Here is a 20,603-nt window from a genome sequence, read left to right on the forward strand (position 1 = left end):
TTTTAATATACAGTCTTAGTAACTATTTGGGGGTAGTCAATTTTTTAAGATCACTTTTGCAAATGCAATACATCTTGTCGATTTTTTCGTCGACACAGGTTGAAACTTCCTTATAACGATCGAACCGACTTATGGTTGGCACCGAGACCTCCACAGACTCCGTAATATTATTGAATATAACGGTGGCTTCGAAATCGGCGCTGTGCTGATTCACCTTGAACTTGGTACGATAGGTGGCAACGTCTACAACGGGCAGTTCCCCGTGGAAATCGTGTTCCAATTCAATTTTCATCTCTATCTTGTGAATGTATTTCAGAGTGAGCTCCGAGCAGATGTCGCTGAGATTCTTGCCGGCCAGATACTCGTTCATCCGAGCGACCACCAGGGGCGGAATGCGCCTGGCCCATTTCGCCTCGAGTCTCTTGAAGGGCACGCAGGTACAGAAGTGCTCCGGTATTCCGGCTTCTTCACACGTTCTCGACTCGTCGACGGGATAGAATAGGGACTGGCACTGGGGACAGTCGACCGATCCGGGAAGCTTGGGGCTGTCGGCAGAGTTGCCCAGTTCGATGATGTGCTTCAGGGTGTTGTGCAGATCGTAGTTGGAGGTTAGGCGGTTCCGATTCCCCTCCAGGGCACTCGCATATTCCGGATATTGAGCCCGGAACCAGGGTGGCAAGTAGATGAACATCGAGGGCAGACGCTCCTCCAGAAACGCACTGGGCAGGGTCATGATCTTTCCGTACCGAGTTCCATGATCCGAGAGGAACACCATAATACTCTTTTCGAACACCCCATCTGCCTGGAAGTCCAGCAGGTATTGCAGCACATACTCCTCCATTTTGGAGGGCATCTGAAAGCTGTCGTGGCTGAAGCTATTCGACCAGAACAGACCCCAGATGGGACGCTCGTCCAAGTAACGCCTGGCAAATTCCTTGGCCATGTCATAGACGTAGCTGCTTGTGATCCGCCGGCCGACGCAGTACTTCATCGAGCAGTCCTTGCATTTCCAGGTATTCAGGACCTTTTCGAATGCCGTCTGGAAGGGCCTGAGGTAAAAGTCAGTAGGAGATTCTACAAAACCGGGTTTTTGGAAGTTGAACGTGTTCATGAAAGTTACATCCTCGGCATAGGCTGTCAAATAACTGGCATTCCGGAAGTCCTTCCATATAAAGGGGGTCTTGTCCAGGCATCCTTTCTCGTGCCAGTTGCACACTTTTTCCAACGCTGAATCCGGATAATAGCCAGTCAAGATGGCCATTAGATTGGGAAAGGTGTTGTCGCCCACCTACAATTTAGATTTTAATATAAGCCGTTGATATTGAAAGCTCTTCACTCACCTTATTGTATCCTTGCAGTTCGTACCAACCGCTGCCCGTTAAGAAGTTATAAACCTTTGGCATGGTTCGACGTAGGTTGATCCGTGACAGGCTGTCTATGCCGAACATCAGGACACTTGGCTTTCGTCTATCCGGTTCCTGTGAAAGTCCTTCGGGGAGTGGTTTATATTGGACGAGCGAATATGCATCGCTCTGCAGGATGTCCGAATCGTTTCCCAGACGATGGCAGGCCAAAACCAAGCCCTGCACATGCAGCGGCACCTCGTAGTTCTGCGAAAAATACTTCCGATCCACCCTAAAAAAACACAATTTTCAAAAATTATGCCCTATAGGAAAGATCGCAATGGACACTTACTCAGCGAAACTGTCGTTCCAAGTATTGCGCATTATCTCCTGATAATAACAGTTGAACTCCTCCACGCTGGAGTTGAGAGAAATTGAGGCCAACGTCTTGTTGATGAACAGCACATATCGCTGTCGGCTAATGTCATAGATCGGGGTCACCAAAGCGGATTCGTTGGAACAGACCTCGAAATGCTCGGGATGGAAAATAGCCATGGCATCCGCATCGAAAGGGTTCACATAAGGGATTTTGCACTTCGCGGATTCCACAAAGAAACGAGGCACAGGTGTGCTCGGAATTTTAATGGTAGGAGGTGAACTAGTGGTAGGAACATCTGATATTTTCGACTTAAGTTCCGAAACTCTGAACTTCAGGTACCGAGTATTGATACTTTGATCTATCAGATTAAGAATCACAATTACGACTATGAAGAAAAAGCAAAGCCATTTCAGAATCGGATGGAATATGTTGAACATTGCTGGTTAGCCTTCTAAGTTCGTTAACAGACTGACTAAACAGCGCACTGTATTTTATCAATTCTTTTCAAAGACCTATAGAGCCAAAAATTTAACAAAGTCGCTTTTCAACATATTAAAAGGTGTTCGTATACAAATACACTTGCTATGGCTGGAACAACGCAATCTATTTTAGGCACTAATTTGTTTAAACAGTTTGTACCCAGTCACACCTACGCTATTGTTTCCAGGCACTCGTATTATAAATATATGTGAAGCAAGTTAGAATTAGGGAAAACCCCCAAGTCTAAAGTCTTAGTACGACTATGAGCAAAAGCAGAGCCAGAATTAGATAGAATAAGTGGAACATGGCTTCTCAGCCCTCGGAGTTCGTTAACAGACTGACTAAAAACCACACTAACTTATTTATAATAACCAACAGCCAAAAGTTCTGCCGTTATCAACTTTTTTTTTCCAGAATCAATTACATTAAAAAAGAAACTTTTTAACTTTCTTCAAATTGTTCGTAGATAAATACACATGTAAAACATGAAAACACATCTGATAGCTCCTGATAATTGTTGGTAAAACACTTATTTACGTATTTTTTCAATGTATGGTATCTTAGATAAAGAACCTACCTTTCCCCAAATTACTTGAAAGCCATGTGAGCCATTAAACTTAACTGATAAAAACGTTTAGAATTTAATTTTGTTAGCTTTGGTCTTATAAATTATTCTATCATTTATAAAAGGTAAATAAATATCAACGATATCAAGTTCCGAGAGGTAAAACACTTTGGGAAGTTCAGCAATCGGCTTTTGTCAGAGCTAGACTATTTTCCAAGCTAAGCATCATGTGTGTCAATGAAAAGTATATTTTTTTCTGTGTTTTTACGTTTGTAAACAGTTGTTGTTAACCCTTTTCAGGGTCTGATCCATTTTATTATCATGGTTTGTCAACGTTAACATCGAAGTAAGAATAAATGCTTGCCATCCAAACATTATTAGCTTTAATTTTAATAAGAAACATGTAGCTTCCCTTGGGAAAAGGAACTAGGGCGAACATCTTATCGTCTAGAACGAAGTCCTTCAGGATGATGTCGTGCTGCTTGGAGTAACCGTATTTTTAATTTTTTTTAATGGTATTCCGAGCCATACTCACGTTTATCGGACAAGTGTGATTCACATTTATGAATGGCGTCAAAGCCTTATAAAAGTAAAAGAACACATTTGAGGGATTCGGGTGCTTCATGTGGCGACAAAGGTCAACAGTGATATTAAACAGGAATGGTTGGTAGCCGGACACTTTTTTCCATACGCTGAAATTGATCTTTAATGTCTTCATTGGGAGCTTTAGAATTTTTAATTGTAAGTTGGCTCCGATAATGCCGCGACCCAGGACTTTCAGCCGACACGCATCTACGTTGGCAAAGGACTTGTCATGAATTTCACACTTGATATTTGTGTGACGAGTTAGTAAATCTCCTGCTGCTGATCCACTTAATGCCCACATCATTCCAACGATATATACGAACTTCATGTCTTTGAAGTGTATAATATACTAATTACTAAATTTAAATAATATTTTTCATAAGTAGTTGACAATTATAATTTTTAAATCCAATGTACTCTCCATCAAAAAGCTATTATAACTTTTTATGTTTCCGCATCAGTGGAACTCAATATTGAAGCAAGCCCTTGCTTTTACATTCGCAAGCGTGTTCCGATTTACCGATTAAAACGAAAAATAGGTGCTTTGGTTTTTGAAGAGCTGAATGTATATTTTAAAATTATATACATTTCTTCTTGACTGGTGCACCACAAAATAATGTGCTGTCGACGGTAACCGGGGGGTGGGGGCAGGCCGCCGCGATCAGTTTTCCGTCGAAAGTGATCGAATACACTCGTGTATCGCGCGTGTTACCCTTGTTCAAAATACAGAGCTGCCAGACCGTCAAACTGAACTTTACTGGTTTTTCCCCAATTTCTCAGTTTACCGACCTCGCCCCCCGGCGTGAGAACCCCCAAAGTTGCGCCCCGATCCCCCACATACGTCACGACTGCCATCGTTGCCCAGCCTTTATTTTTACTTATACTCTCCATTATACTGATAATATTACATTACTTATAATATTACATACACTTACTAAAAGTTTCCAAGACTTCCACCATGTATTTCAAATCAAATAGGGATCGAGTCATTGCTAAATTTAAATCATATATTACCTCCATTAAAATTATTTTTTAGGGATGTTCAAATTTATTTTACAAATACCATTTCAGCGGTCTAATCTTGTAATTAATGTGGATTTTCGACGTTAATGTCCAAATAAGAATTAATAGTTGCTCCCAACCCACCATTAGCAATTAATTTAATCAGAAACATGAAGCTTCCCTTAAGCCCGGTAAATATCGAGAACATCTTATCGTCTAGAACGAAGTCCTTCAGGATGACGTCGTGCTGTTTGTAGTAACCGTATTATTAGATATTTTTTGACGGAATTCCGAACCATACTCACGTTGATCGGACAAGTGTGATTCACATTTATGAAGGGCGTTAGAGCCCGGTAAAAGTAAAAGAACACATTTGAAGGATTCGGGTGCTTCATGTAGTGACAAAGGTCAGTAGTGATATTAAACAGGAATGGATGGTAGCCGGACAGTTTTTTCCAAACGCTATATTCAATTTTTACCGTCTTTATTGGCAGGCGTAGAATTTTCAAGTGTATATTAGCTCCGATTTTACCGCGGCCCAAAACTTTTAACCGACACACTTTTACTTCGGCAAGGGACTTATCATTAATTTCGCACTTGATGTTCGTGTGACGAGTTACTATATCTCCAGATACAAGGACAATAAATGTCCATAAGATAAATACGAACCTCATCACTTTAAAGTGTATGATATTACTGAATTACTGATTCCTACGATTTTAAAATTCAATGTGCTATCACCAAAAACCCATTATAAACATTAATGGTTCCGCTTCAGTGAAATTCAACATTCAAACTAGCGAAAATTTTCACATTCGTATGAGTGTTCCGATTGACCGATTCAAACGCTAAATAGTAGCATTGGTTTCGAACAGCACATTTTTTTTGTTTAAATATATGTAATTGGTTCTTAATCTTAATAATAATAATAATAACAATTCAATTCGACTGAATAAGATTCGATCAATTGATCTACACTTTTGACCTCTGCTACCACTGTGCGCCTTGGTTGGAATCTCGGATAAAGTTCTGGTATTTTCGGTATGGTTGAAATTGTACATTTTTGAAGCTGGACGGTTTCTTTCCCAGACTTTCCCACGGTCACACTGAGCAAACAGTCCGAGCGTTTCGATTGGAAAACTGCTGAAATGGGCGGTCGGAAAATTTAGGAAAATTAGTCGCGACGAGTGTCCGACGCGGTTGTAGTGAAAATCCGAGTTAACTGTGCGAATACGCAACGTGCCGTTCGGAAAACCGCTTAAAAATAAAACGCATGATATCCTGGCCGACGCAGGATAGCTGTGTGAAGCAAACGCGAGGATTAAAAGGAAGGAGAGAAGGAGCGGCAGCAGGATAAGAAGAAGAAGCAGAAGGCGGAGCCGCATCTGCCGCAGTCAAAACACAAAACACAAGAGGAAATCCAAGAAAAGCGAGACAAAAAGTGCATTCAGCGCAGGGATATGTGAAATGTGAACGATGTTGCAACGTCGCGCTGCTTGCATTGCCAAGTAAAAGCAAAGTAAAGCAAGGGCAAAAGCAAACGCAGAAGAAAAGCAAAGTCAGAACAAACAAAATACACAAAGTGAGAGAGAGAGAAGGAGAGAGGGAGTGTTTGGTGTATCTGTGTTTCGAATAGTGCGTTCGTGTGTGTTTGTGTGTCCACAACAAATTATCGTATAATTTCCTTCGATTTTGCAATAACAAAAAGCAGAGAGACCTGGTGACTGTCGAACCCAAGGGGATGTCCTCTCCACCATCAACCCCCGCTCCCTAAGGTCATAGGTCGCAAGCCAGGAGGTGAGTAAATCGAAATCATATTCAAAAATACACTTAACAAAACGATGATCAGTTTTGACCTCGCTGCAAATCGCGTAGGAAACGAAACGAATGCCAAATTTACCCAAAATATAAAAAAAACACGTTTGCCAACGCCAACAGCAACAACCCATGTCCAATTAAAGTTGCAGCGGGGGAAAAAAGAAATGAAAAACCGGCATGCCGGCTGCTGCAATTCAGAGCTGCTCAAAGTTAAACGAGCCAAGTAACACAAGAAACAACAAAAACCACGCGTCAACTACAGTGGAACTTCCCATGGGACAGATCATATGCCAAATTTGAATCAGATACTCTCTAAGGGAAATACTGGTTTTTTATTAAAAGTAGGTTTCAGGCTTAAAAATTCAAAAGAGCTTAAAACCTATTTTTAGCTTACCATGCGGACGAGAAAACAGGATTAAGATATAGATATTTCTGACCTTAACACAGAACCTTTTTTTTTAACAAATTTTATAATGATCAGATCGATATCGATCAAAATAAACCATTTTATAAAAGTACCCCTATTTATCTGATCATAATAAAATAAACCTAAAGAAAATCTTTCTATTCGCTTAAAACAACTCGGAAACAATTTTACATTTCAATATTACTCTTTCAAACCTAGATGCGAAGTTATTTATAGTGGACACTATTTAATCCTTTGATGATTCATGTTATAGAAGGACAACTGTATAAAGGCTACCAAAGTCTCATGAGTGTTGGTGCAACTTTGTGGGTGTGTGTGTGCTCGCAATAGTACACCAACTCGCGGCTCACTTTAAATATTTCACCTAACTACACACAGAATTCTCTTCGGTTGGGGTTTTTTCTGCGCCGCCAACTTTTGAAATGAAAATAATCATAATCAAGGGGTTGGGAGCAAAAGGGGAGACTCTTCAACAATGCCACACCCACTCGCATCCCCCAGCACTTCTCCCTCACTATTTGCTTTTTTCACTGGAAAAGCCAGAATGTATGAATGAGTTAATCAGAGAGCGGAGGCAAAGCGCCAAAAGGCAACAGTCAGCAGACGCATCGTCTGCCCAGCTCTCTGGTTGCCATTATCAACAAACAACAAACAAAACGGCAAAAACAATTGCACTAAAGTTTCACTAGAATCTGCAATGAATCAGAAGGAAAAACCAGAAAAAACGGGCAACACGTAAGTGATAGCTGGAAACCCTATACCCTTTTCTGCGATGATAGTGAGGTTATACAAACTTATACAAAATGTATCTTAAAGTAACAATATGAGTATCTTTATACCCTTTTCTGCGATTATAGTGAGGTTATACAAACACACACAAAATGTATCTTAAAGTAACAATACGAGTAGCCTTATACCTTTTTCTGCGATCATAGAGAGGATATAAAAACTTATATAAAATGTATCTTAAAGTAACAATAGGAGGAGCTTAATGTTGCAATCAGAGGATGCATACACTATAAATTTATAATTTTTTAGAACGATTTCGAACTCTGCAAAGAGGACTAACTATTACATTTACTCAACAATGTTCCAGCTGAATAACCCATTGGTTGCGGAGTGTATCAAATGCAATGACAAAGATCCCGACGATGAGTCTCCTATAAATTGCGATGGCATTCTGCGCTTAACGGGTTTTTTGTTTGTTACATTTTTCGACATTTACGCCATTGACGTAATTGTCAGACCCGGCCCAGACACACTACTCAGCTGAACCGTCAGTCTGACACCGCCACTCCAGAGTTCCCGGCTCGGGTCGGCTCCATTGCCATTTCTATTTCCATTTTCATGTCCAACTCGCTCCCGTCTGCCGTTTTCAAGCTCAAGAGCAGCCGGCTCTGCCTTGGTCTTTTCATGAATTTGCATTTGCGGTCGCCGGGAAAATTCTCGTATTTTCAGCGGGTATTTTTCATAATTTGCTGCGCGCTCCGATTTTTCCAGCACATTTTTTCCTTTCGGCTTGCTGCTAGCACGGTTCGTTGCACTTTTGTCAAGCTTTTGGCAAAGTTTTCGGCTGAATTTTCGTGTTATTGTCGGAATTGCACAAAAGTAATGAATGGTCTGATAAATTCAGGATGCCTAGTAAACCCAGCAGACCAAGCATCGCAGAGCAGCAGCGCTGACTGCCAATTTGGGCGGACCACAAGCAATTAAAATTTAATTCACCCAAACCCCGAGATATAGCAGGCACATAAACCGCAGTATTAAAATTTAACAACGCAGCAGGTCCTGCGGCCAAATTGCCTACTGGCTGGGGCCACTTTAGAGCCCGACACTTGCCCAAACCAACTCCGCCGCCCCGAGCACAAATTAATTGAATTGAGACACATTTGCGAGTGGCCGCAAAAAAGAGAAGTTATTTTGGGAATGATTCTTGTGGGCGGCTGGCTGGCACATCAAATACATTTATAATTTTATTAGGAGAGTTTTTTCCATTCACCGGAATGACAGGCAAATGAAAGGTCCTTGGCAGTTAATGTTCGGTATTCACGCACACCATGACAGACGCAAGTGATACACTAAGAAAAATGTATTGCCTGTATGGAAAGTCTGAATATTTGAAAGCCCTTTCCTCAATTGCAGAAATGAGAGAATTGGCTTGATTTAAATAATTTTTCTTTTCGGAAAAACCAAGTTTCTTCATGATTTAATTATCTTCATTTCGAAGGTAATATTAATTTATGTTTTAACTGCTGAATTTGTTCATACTTTTATTTTATTAAAAAATATTTCCTGTATTTCTGGAATTAAAAAAAATGTAGTATTTTGTATATCCTTTAGGAGAAATATCCTCTGAGGAACTAAACAACTGTTTTTCCAGTGCAGGGACAATCCGGTCTGAGTCATTCGCAGTCGAGTGAGGGAGATGTGCTGAGGAGTGTGAAGCGCCGTTTAGGACCTGCCATAAAACAGCTCATGCTTGACTGTCCCGCAACCTTGTAGCAGAGTGTATTGTTTATGTGTCGGCAACACGCTGCGGTTCCCTCTAAACCCGCTCCATCCTCAGTTTTTGGCCCACTGCGGGTGTGTGCTAATGACGCCGCACTTAACCCATGTTACCCGAAAATAGGCGTGTCCAATGCCGCCCGGCAGGTAGTCGTCGTCGGGTCAAACAAGACAGCGATTTTATAGGCACTTGACAACTCTATAAACACATAACGCTTATCACCCCAAGAACACCTTCTCGACCCTATAGCTCTCCTTTTCTGTTCCACAGAGTTCAACTCTCGAGCCGCAATTTTCACACGGCTTTAATGCTCGGTTTTATGGCTGATATGCCAGTTAGATAGCTTTAAGCCCAGCTCAACTCTCCAATTTCCCTCTAGACATTGCCCCGTAACAAAAACAAGGGCCAAAAGAAATATGGCAAAATGAAAGCATTGCCAAAGAAAAACCCCGCAGAAGATGAAAAACTTACAGACTAACTTTTAGTTTGGGGAGAGGAGCAGGCTGTTCCAACTCAAACCGAAGATGCTGTGTAGGTTTTTGTGTGTTTCTGTGCCTTCTCGAGATCTCCAAGTTGGATGTTGTCAGAATTGCTTTGACGTTTTATTAGTTTCCAACTGGGCCCCCAAGCAGCCGCACTCCTACAAGCCACGAACATCATCATCGCCATCATAATCATTTTCGTCATCTCTTATGGCAAACAAAAAAAACAGAAAATCGACAGAAAATTTACATAAGAAACGCTGAAGGATGCTCCACGGGCCGGGCACACTTCACTCTAGCCGGCGCTAAAAATAACAAAAACAAACTCCCAATGCGCTGACCAAAGCGAAATGAATAATACTCGCATAAAAGAAACGAATGCGACGACTCCGTCTCGAACACATTCGAAAATAGTTTGTGCGGCATGTCAAAAAGCCAGTGACCGCATTAAATTTTCCTCTCCGACAAACGTTTTTTTGGAACACTTCCAGAGGCCCAGCGAAAAGCCGCATAACCAGCCAGCCCAACCGTTTCAATTTGATCGGCCAGCCAGCTGAAACCCCAGAGATTTACGTTCTCATCCAGCATCTTTTACACTTTTTATTTCCCGGGTGGCAGGATGATTCAGGCGATGCTCGCGTGCAGTTTGTTTTCCCAGGCAGCAGATTGGTCACTGATTAATCACACGAAATGAGAATTTATTGAGGAAATCAAACGATCAAAAAGCGTCTGAGAATTAAACGGCTTGTAAAAGATGCTAAAATTAGGCATTACCAAAGAGTGCTTAATTATCTCTCTTCGGTGAATCTGGGGTGCAGTTAAAAATATTTGACAGCCAAATTAAATTATTGCTTCTACTAAACCCCATGAAACATGCTTTAAACAATATATTTATTTCCAAGTTTTTATTGAATAAAGGGCATCTAGCCGTCAACTCTGTAAACTAACACTTCCGTGCTTTTCTATGGACCAAATGGAGCACACGGGGCGCAACTCCCAAAAATGAGATTTGTGCACACGGCTATTTTTGTGGCCATTGCAACCAGGCACAGTAAAAATCGAAAAAAAAAACGCATGACAAATAGTTCAAAGGCCCAACTCGTTGGGAGTATTTTTTTTCCGGCGTCAAGTGTGTGTAGTTTGTTATTTTTAGCACAAACGCTGGACGCACCCAAGAGGGAATGATACGAGGGGAATAATTAATTCATTGCATTGGCCAAACAATTTTCGGTCGGCTCGGTTCAGCTCACCTCTGAAATGGGTCAGCAATTGTAAGCCGGGCAGGCGGTTTCCTGCCTTTTGTTCATGACGATCATGATTATGGCGACGACGACGACGACGACGCCCATGTTGCGTCACTCTCCGAACCACGCCCATAAATATGGACTTGCAAGACTAATTTGCCCTTTTGGCCCTTTTGCTCTGGAATCAGATAAATTTGGTTATTGCGTTTTATTGGCGTGTTAAATTGTTGCAACTTGCAGCCTATGTGTCTATCGATTGTCTGCCCCACAGGCCCAACTCATTAAGTGAAATTGCCATTAAGACGATTCGCCCCCCCTCTGTATTTGCCCATGTGCTGGCTTTGCCTTTTGTAATTCAACTGATTATGAGATTGTTGACTTGTGTGTGCCTTCTCTTCCTGTGCGTGGTGTTTGGGGAAAGGGGCACAAAAGTGATGGGGCTTGCGCTATAAATAAATACAATGACTGTCACAACAAGAGCGCTGTGAAGTTAAGACCTTTTTCTTTTGGAAGTCTTAAAAAGTAAAGTCTTTTAGGGGTTCAGATAAGCTAATAAATAGTGTTGGGCTAACAAGTTTGTTTGGGCTTCAGTTAAAAACAAAAAAGTTTGAAACTAAGAAAAGTAATTTTTGGGCCTTTTGAATGTTTTGAATATATTTAATATTTTTAATAAAAAATTTTCTTTTGTTAGTTTTTTACTTCGATCAACTCATAGTTGATTTTCTATTATTATATTTAGAATAGAAATATTTTAAATTATAAACTACATTAAAAATATTTTCATACCAAATTTAGGATCCGTAAAACTTAAAATATAAACTGTGTAGTGCAAGGAAATGACTATTATGAACAAGTTCCTTTTAATCCCAATTTATTTTTGGGACTTAGTGCTAATGCTTTGACGGCGACTGTGTGTTGTTGGGTATGAGCACTTTTACGCAGCACGTCTTGTTATTGTGCTTTATTTACATTCCGCTTTGGCGCAGCTCTTCGCCATGGTCAATGGCCGATCCGCTGCATAAAGTGGGGTTCTGTGGCTGGGGGATTGGTGGCATGGGGCAAGGCGTCAGCGATGACGAGCGCTTCAGCTGTGTTATGATATAATCTGCGGTTGCCCAGCAACTAGAATAATATTTCTTCTTCTAAGACTTCCATGGTGCTGCTGCTGCTGTGGTGGCAGCCCCATCATTTGTTCTGGGATCCCCAAAGCAACAAACCACTCACCATATCCACACATTGCATCTTGTCAGTGCCAACAGCCAGTACCAATGGCTAAATTAACAAGAAAAGAAGCTAGCTTCGGCAAACCGAAGTTTTTATACCCTTGCAGCTGAACAACGTTTAAATGGCAAATCTGAGTGCAGATTTGTAGAGAATCAAATCTTAAGATATACTTTGTAGGGTGGTGCCTTTCACTGCGTTTGCAGGGGTATAAAAAGGGGGAAAAGGAAATAGGAAAAGAAAATGAGAGGGCCCGCCAAGAGCCGCTTAGTTTAACTAACGGACTGTGCTGGGTTTTCAGTTAGTTTTCCATTTGCTCAAAAGATGAATGCAAACAAATACACAGCAACACGGCAGCGAAATACTCCTAAAAATTAAACTGGGACGAGTAAATGGTGTGGGCAGGCCTTGCAGGTCCTTTTAAGCAGCGCACCATAATTTACATAACACTCACTTGCACTTAGTGCCTGACCCAAATTTGACAGCCACCTGCTAACGAAGCTGCCGCTGCCAGAAAGGAAATTCCATGGGGCCCTTTGTGTGGCGATGGGAAAGGTAAGGTGTGTAGTTGCCCCGGGAAAATCCGGAGATCGCGGGCTGTAATTAACTCGGGGGGAAAACTCGGGGAGGAGATGGCAGGCAACCGCAAAGGTCAGGGATTTCGTGTCTACCTCAAAAGGCGTGAGGTGAAAGCGAAAATACTCGTAATGCGGGTCTATTTAGAGCTTTAGCTAAATATTCATAAATTCAGCAATTTGCTTAATTCGTTTTCCCCAGGACTTGGGGTATAGAGAAAAGCCATTAGGGCACTTTAACCGACTAATGAATGGTGATTAATATTTTTTTGTGTTTTGTCTATGTGTACAACTTTTACAAACCTCATTTATTATGATCAGCAATTTAACCTTTCACCTACTGAAACTGAAATACTTTCGACTAGCTATAGTTCCATTCAGAAAAATAAATGTTATATTATACATTAATAGTAAAAAGTAATTATATAACTTTCTTTTCCTGTTTCTTAGTTAATAGTTGGTGTATTAAAAATGCTGCAGAATTGCTTATTCATGTATAGTTTATATTTAAAAGGCGAATATGTCAACGAAATAAATATTTTATATATTTTTTACTTACTACATGAAAAAAGCAATAAAACCAAATGAAAAACATGTACAGATTTGTATAATGCAGAAGACATAAGTCACTTTTATGATTCTTTTCCCCATGGTAAACTTAAGAATCGAATGGTTTTCTGTTTTAAAGGGTGTCCGCTATTAATGGGTTACATTCTACCATGCTTCCCCTCCTCGTATCTCGGAGTCCATCATCGATAGCCGATTGCAAAGACTTGTGCAACATGCAGCAAACATTTATCATCGCTGGCAGAGCTCAAATGGCACGTCTGGATGGGCGCCCAGGCAATTTACGCAATGGAAAGTGTTGCCATCTGTGAGTGGGTGGTCTGCCATGCCCCTGCACCACCGAACCACTCAGTGTCGTAGCTGGAGGATTTTTTCCTATACTTGCCCCCATTGCGCCAACTCTTGACTACGCATCTGATGTGTCCAACTTGCTATCTCTTGGATTTCCATTTAGCTTTATTGTGTAGCGACAATTTCTGTTTCTATGGACGGGGGAGGCCTGATTAATGAATGAATACCCAAGTCAAGTGACAGATATGTTGTTTAATTTACGGCTCCAGTCGCTGGCTGAATACAACAGACAAGGAAAGGGAAAACGTTGACAATAAACCGGAGAAATCCTTACGTAAACAGCGACGCTGACTCATTCTACTAAAATGCTCCGCCTCGTTATTGCATATTATAAATGTAATTTGAAGTGAGAGTTATTCGGCAGGATGGGGGGAAAAGCGGGTCTGTCAACCCTGCGCAGTTTTTGTGCAACCTCCATTGTATCCATGGCAAAAAGTTTAGAGTGCTGGTGGAACACTTCCCATCCCCCGGTTGCATTAGCCGAGCTGCCACTTCAGTTGCCGATTGGCATTGTAATGGCCTTTCACTGCTCCAGCCGGCCGACAAGAGGCCAAAACTTTTGCCAGCCTGACCCATATACGTCTGCCAGTTCCGGGCAGCCATTTTAATTGCTTTGTTTTATTGCCTCAATGAAGTTGTACGGCTCTCCATGCTTGGGAAATTTGTGTCCATTACCTAGCAGCCATGTCCTGACCGCAGGGTTCCAGCAATCACTATTAAAATATGGCTGCACTTTAGGATGATATTCGAGGGCCAGCTACAACTTTAAATTGTGCAATCTGTGCCAAAGAAAAATCGAATGGCAGCCCCTCGCAAACATCTCACAAGCTCGAAGCACATTTTGCACTACGCTAATTCCAAAGCAAACACAGTACTCAAATTGTTTACTCATTACTTTTTGCGCTGGCCTTTTTTATTTGTATTTCTATTTCCCCCAAACAGAAGTGAGGCAATCGAAGCTTATAGTTAAATGCCTTTAATCTATATATAACTATGGCCAGGCAGCGCACAATTATGGCAATAAATATATCAACGTTAATGTATGCGATTTGGGACCAACTGTTAATGAGCGCCGCCTGCCCCAAAATGCCAAAAGCGGCGGAGACAGAAGCCAGCAAATGAAGCGTGCTAAAAAATAAAAGCCAAATGAAGCGTGAGCAACGAGAGCGCCACAATCTGGCCAAAAGTTCCATGAATGAATTGCTCTGTGCGTATTTCCCTCCGCCCAAAACGGCGCCATTTGGTTGTTTACCAAGGTTTTACGGGCATTACCCATATGCACAGCCGTCGTCCAAAGGGGCTTAAAAGCGGAACCCACAATGTCGGAAAATGCCAATGACTGCGACGCCGACACTTGGGCTAATTGATTGTGGCAACGGCTCGCTGGCAAGTGGCTTCTCTGTTTTTCTTGGCTTAAACCGAAACGGATAAGCCGAAAAAGCTTTGAATAAGTTTGTCGACAAACTTACTTAGCAATTGGCAAGAACAATGGCCAATAAGGAAGGAATCTTGGTACGCAAACTTTTCATTGTTCCCGTCATAATAGTATTTATCACTCCTCCTTTTGTTGACTCAACGTGAAGCATTCTTCACCGCTTACTCCACTTCTATTTGCGCTTATCTACACCGACTGATTTCGTCATTATTCAGACCCTGTGCTTCCGCCACAATGTACACTTAACTAGAAATTTAATTATGAGAATATTGCCACTGCAGTTTGGCGCTAACCACTCGCCTTGCCACAGAGTGCTGCAATTAAATGCAGCGCTTTTGGCATTGGACCTCCAAATCAGCGAATTGCTGCAGCGCCAATCGAAACCATTTAATTGAGCAGGGTTTCGGGGTATTTGCGGTGTCTATGGTCATGTCTGTTCGATTCTCGGCGCTGATTTGGCGTTAATGCTGTTTGCCAAAGCATTAACATGCTGTGCGCAACAAGGGGCATTACGCATACGCCACGTGTGCTACAAACCATGTTCGGGCTCGCCAATTACCCATGCAGCTCCCAACCGCACAAAGTGTCAGCATAAATAATTGACTGACAGACGAGACACTCTCCTCTGGCTGGCTCTTTGTGATGCAAATGCAAATCTTATCGGGTTGACATAGTTAAGTCAACTAACTGGTCGACGGTAGGCGTAAATTCGATTGTAGTTATTAGCAGTTCTTAGCACCAAACAAGTTTATTTACAAGCGTGTCTCACCGCAGGCTTTTCATTATTCACCAGCCAAAGAGAGCAACAAACTCGTTTGCGGCTTTAACAATTCCAATTGCAGTTAGCCCGCTATCGCCCACTGACCTGCGAAAAAACAGCCTGTTTTTGTGGTCGAATTGAAATGACAAATAAACAGATTTAAATCAACGATAGCCGGGCAATGCTTCCCAAAATATTACGCACCACAGGGCGTATTTGTAATGCATTTCCTTTGTTTATTTAACGCTATATGGAAAACCAACAAGCCGCAAGCGTTTACATCAATTATTTATATATACTGGCTGTGTTCTGATATCTCTGTGGTTTCTTTTTGTACTTCGCATAGATAAGGTTCGTCGGCTATTCATCGCAAATAGGCGAGATTAATGGCAGCTCTTGAGTAGCCCAGTCTTTTTACGACTGACCAAACATTGTTCTCAAAAGCTTATTAGTTCGCCACGCCAATTGACCCCAAACCACCCACACAGGCGCCACTCTGCACTCTCGATTGCATTTTGTGCCACCGCAAAGAGTCAACTGCTCTTAATTGCAAAATAATTGACTTTATTTTTAGTTTATTACTCTGAACCATTAATTTCTTAATTTTCCGTAGTGTTTTTCAACGTTTGCATTCGCAATTTGTTGAGTGTTTCAATTAAATTAAATGAAAAACTTTTGCGGCAAATTGAAAATTTCCATTGGACAAACAAAAGCAGGAAGGAATCTTAACTCACTCGACTGCCGGCTCTCTGTGCTGCGGTCACAAGCCGCAAAAAGCATTTAACCCACATTCGCCGGCGACACGAAAAACAACTGCAAGCCAAAGCCACCGCTGAGACTTCATTTCGCATTATGCAAAGTGCTGGCCAGCCAGAAGACTCTCAACCGGCCAAACAGCAAACACCGAGTTGGCCAACTGACTTTGGCTTTGACTGAGGCGGCCAAGAAGGCAGCGTAGGCTTGGCCAAAGTCGCGTGGAGGATTCGGATGACGATGATGATTTCGAGGAGACAGCTGCAAGGGGCACTGGCTAAACAGCATTTTAATTTGCAGTTCACTCGCATTAATTAGCTACAGCAATGGACAAACACTGCCTGCAAAGTATGGTATAAAAAAAGCCAGGAAGAAAATGCAATTGTGGTGGCCAACGAACGAGTCGAAATGTGTATCAAGTGACCAATTGGCGAGCTTTTGCAATGGCAATTTGCATGGCTCCCACGGCTGTCGTTTCTTTGAAATATATGGCCAGCGAACGAAACCCCACAAAAATAAACGTAAAACTCCGAGGCCGAACAGTGGCAAAACATTGTTCAGTTGTCATTTAAATTGTACTGTCGATAACAGCAACACACAGACAAAAAAATGAAGTACTGCTAAGGCTAAAAATAAAGTATTACATAAGTAACATACAAATATTACAAGTGATAAGTTTCCAAGACACATAAAAACCCAGACATATATGTATGTATATCAAAAAACATTGGATAGATCACAAACTAAATGTTTGGAGTTAAAAGCTTTATTTACCTATGGTTTTCTTTTAACTTAGAGAATACATTTAATTTTTTGAGTGTATTTTATTTTTCCCCTATACTTAACCGCTGTTTGTCGAGCGTTTGGTTCCCCGCATGAAATGTATATCAAGAGCGACAACAACACGCGCCGGACATGGAACGCCATGACCATGCCCAACTGTTCAGCTGCTCAACTGCGTCCAACTGACACACTTCCAATTCCGATCCGGCACAATCTAAGTTCGGTTCCAGTCCCAACCCGAAACACGTGTCCCGTCCACATGCATTGCCATCGAAATATGTGCGGCAATAAATTAAATGAAATATGCAATGTGCAGAGTTAAATATGAGCGTTGTTGTCACTGTCGCATCCACTTTTTGCGTGGGGCAAACTGAGTGGTTGGGGCGTGGCTGGTGGTGCGGTGGTGCGATGTTGGCGCTGCCGGCTGCATTTACATGCTAATGGAGGAGCGCTGTAATTTATGCGATCCGCTCTTGTTGTTATCGCGCAGCGAGTTAAGCCGTGCTCAAGGTCAAAACTGTGTCAACTTCCGGACAAGAGATATTCCGGAATGGCAAAAAATACGCAGTAAAGATGTTATAGAAACTATTCAAGAAAGAAAAACAAATCCTTTTAGCTTGAGGAAGTTTATTTTATACAACTATCCGGCAGACAAATTCCAAGTCCTTATTGTATCAACAAGTCAAACTTAAACAACATTTAAGCATGACTAAAGCAAATGAACATATTATCTAAACATCATTCTACCGGCAATTGATTTTAGATTAAATAATAGAAGCATTTCCACATTAAATTTTCGTAAACGTTAGACAATTTTGCTGTCGAAAAACTGGCACAGAATTTCTACTGAAAATCCAGTCCATGTCAAAAGCCTCAATCTACCTAAGCCTTTTCCTCCGCTTCCTGTATATCCTGGCAAAGCTTCCGCTCTGATTCAATTTACGCTTGACAGGAAAACCAACAAAATACAATCTAAACTTGTCTGGCAAATTGAAAACTTCTACAGAAGAGTTTAAGGCCCGTGCGTTGGACTTTAGTGATGTGCGGCGTGCGTTGCTCATTTGGGTGTTGTTGATTTTGATTAGCATCCCGTTCACCTGATGATGCTGCCACCTGCCTCCGGAATTAGCGTCATCCATCACGAAAGTTCACTTAGCCCATAAGTGGGGAAGACAACGCAGGTGGAGGCAGCTGGTTAACACATCGCTGGCCCAAATTGATGCCACGCTATGATTACATGCTTCATTAGGGCAAACCCCTTTGGTTGATCATTTATAAGCACCCGCTTATGTGGGCATCGGTTTATTCCTCTTTTCCCAATTAGGGCCGGTGTTTGTATCACTTTTTCAATATTAGAGTGGCAACTGATTAGTGCACAATTAAACGGAACTAATTTTATAATTGAGTTGAAAGCCTAGCAAACTGATTCAATTATTTGTATAATGTTTATTCTGTGCAGCACTTAACAGGCGTTTTAATAGACTAATTGCCTTGCGAACTGTAAATACACAATAAAACCTAATTCTGCCTGTCATTTAGCTCAATTATCTTTCAAAGTTTGCAATAGTATTTGGTCAAAATGACATAATGTGTTCAATTTCTATCAGTGTTTGTTTTATCTGCCTTATAAATTTAAAGAGCTAGTGGTAGACTGCCTTCAGACCATAACTATTATCACATTGATGGCACTCATTGTTTATAAGTGCCCTTCAGTTGTCCCTTGCTGTCTGTTTGTTCTAGGTTGAGGTTATGCGGAATTAATCCAGCCAGGCAGCTCACTTAATGTCAAGTTTAATTCCGTTGATGTGCGGTCTTGCACTTGACCACTTCTGCATTCAGTGGCCGCGGAAATTCCGCAATTAAGCGACAATAAGCTGACCCAAAGTGCACACGCACCGCCCACATTTTCCCTATTTTCTCCATTTTCGCTGTGATTTTCTTCGTCCATTTTCGCTGTGGAGCAATGCCAGCGACAACGGCGACAACATGGGTAAATCAATGCCAAAACGGGGGTCATTTGTTACTGCATACTTAGGAGCGACTTGGTCCTTCTGCTCCTTCTGCCACTTTTTTGTAATCAGCAGCAACATTAATTAAACCTGAGCTTAGGATGCCAGACAACGACAACGTGTTCCTGCATTTCACTTTAATTGAACTGAAGTTGTGTCTGGCCAATAGAAAAGTCCTTGGTCTGGACATGCTCGGCTGCTCCCCCGATCGAATTAATTCCATTTTCTTTGGCCAGTCCCAAAAAGCTACTTGCCAATGCCCTTTCATCCTTTCGGAGACTGCCAGTCAGGTTTCCCAACGAATTTAGCTCAATTAGATTGCAAGTCAAAGTAATGAAAGGCAACTGCAGAGAGAATACTCGTCCCAAAGGGGAACACAATTTTCCCTTAAAGTTTACACAAAAAAGAGGCCATGAATTAAATTTCGTATTCATGCTTCCAGCACCACCACCACTTCCTCCTTTCCATCCACAGCCACTCCTGCTCATTCATCAATAAACGGCGGAAAGGACAAGGTTGTAAAATGTCAGGCAGCTGTCAGGACAGCCGGATCCTTCTGTCCCAGTTGCGTCTGTCGGTGTGTGTATTAATTTGATTAAATGTTACTCGGCACACACATGGAACATAACCCAAATCCAACAACTTTTTCCGTCTTCTTTGGCAGGTTTTTGCCCTTGCACGGAGAAAAATATGTCAATAGTTGTGATGGTTTAAAAATTGAATACTATATTTGTGTCAAATAAGGCAAAAAGGTTGATATCTATTTGTTCTGAACTTCTTAAAAAACTTCCTTGTTATTAATTGTTTTACTTATCTTTTTTTTTATAAATACAAATATATTCTAGGCCATTTGCAAAGTTCTTAAAATTATTTTTAGTGATTTTTAATTTAGTGTAAAAGAGCTTTAAACTACCCTATATTTTTGTCGGAAGCTTTTAGATGGTTAATTTATCTTTAAAAGGTGAAATTTCTTGAATACAGGATAAATAATAAACGTACAAACATGTTCCTAACTATTAATTACTTACAAAATTGAAAATGTGTTCAAATTTGAAATACCTGTGTTATTAGGTTGTCAATGTTCTGAATTTTCTTAGTGTCTCTGATGACATTTACACAAGACGGCCAGGCACGCAGTTATTGAAAGACAAACACAGAAACATGGAGCGGAAACGAGGAAAAGTGGAAACAGGGAGCAATGGGCGGAATGGGGGCGGTGGAAATGCCAAAAGGCAAGTGCGTGTGCCTGCATTTTCCGGGCAAAAGGGCGACGTGTGAGGATGGGTGTAGTTCAGATGAAAAGGTGATATCGGGGGCA

General features: G+C 41.5%; 3 protein-coding genes and 1 pseudogene across 3 annotated transcripts in view; 1 reads left to right on the forward strand and 3 right to left on the reverse strand.

Annotated features, from left to right (window-relative positions):
* Positions 1–18: 18 nt before the first annotated feature.
* On the reverse strand, positions 19–2,881 carry LOC108046821. Its single transcript, XM_017126734.2, has 3 exons — positions 1,696–2,881; positions 1,341–1,635; positions 19–1,288 (listed from the first exon to the last, which is right to left on the reverse strand). The coding sequence occupies exons 1-3, from the start codon at positions 2,157–2,159 to the stop codon at positions 23–25; spliced, it is 2,025 nt and encodes a 674-aa protein (XP_016982223.2). The 5' UTR covers positions 2,160–2,881; the 3' UTR covers positions 19–22.
* Positions 2,882–3,086: 205 nt separating this feature from the next.
* Positions 3,087–3,653, reverse strand: LOC123037499 (annotated as a pseudogene).
* A 786-nt stretch (positions 3,654–4,439) lies between these two features.
* LOC108046769 lies at positions 4,440–5,028 on the reverse strand. The gene is made up of 2 exons (XM_017126647.1): positions 4,639–5,028; positions 4,440–4,601 (listed from the first exon to the last, which is right to left on the reverse strand). Exons 1-2 carry the CDS (start codon positions 5,026–5,028, stop codon positions 4,440–4,442), a joined length of 552 nt encoding a protein of 183 aa, XP_016982136.1.
* Positions 5,029–5,460: 432 nt separating this feature from the next.
* LOC108046798 (ankyrin repeat domain-containing protein 50) overlaps positions 5,461–20,603 on the forward strand; it is a 29,183-nt gene continuing 14,040 nt past the window's right edge. The window contains exon 1 of the mRNA XM_017126692.2: positions 5,461–6,151. The gene's annotated coding sequence lies outside the window, so the exon portion shown is untranslated. The remainder of the gene's footprint in view (positions 6,152–20,603) is intronic.

This window comes from Drosophila rhopaloa, unplaced genomic scaffold, assembly GCF_018152115.1.
Source record: "Drosophila rhopaloa isolate 14029-0021.01 unplaced genomic scaffold, ASM1815211v1 contig_167, whole genome shotgun sequence".
Classification (NCBI taxonomy): domain Eukaryota; kingdom Metazoa; phylum Arthropoda; class Insecta; order Diptera; family Drosophilidae; genus Drosophila; species Drosophila rhopaloa.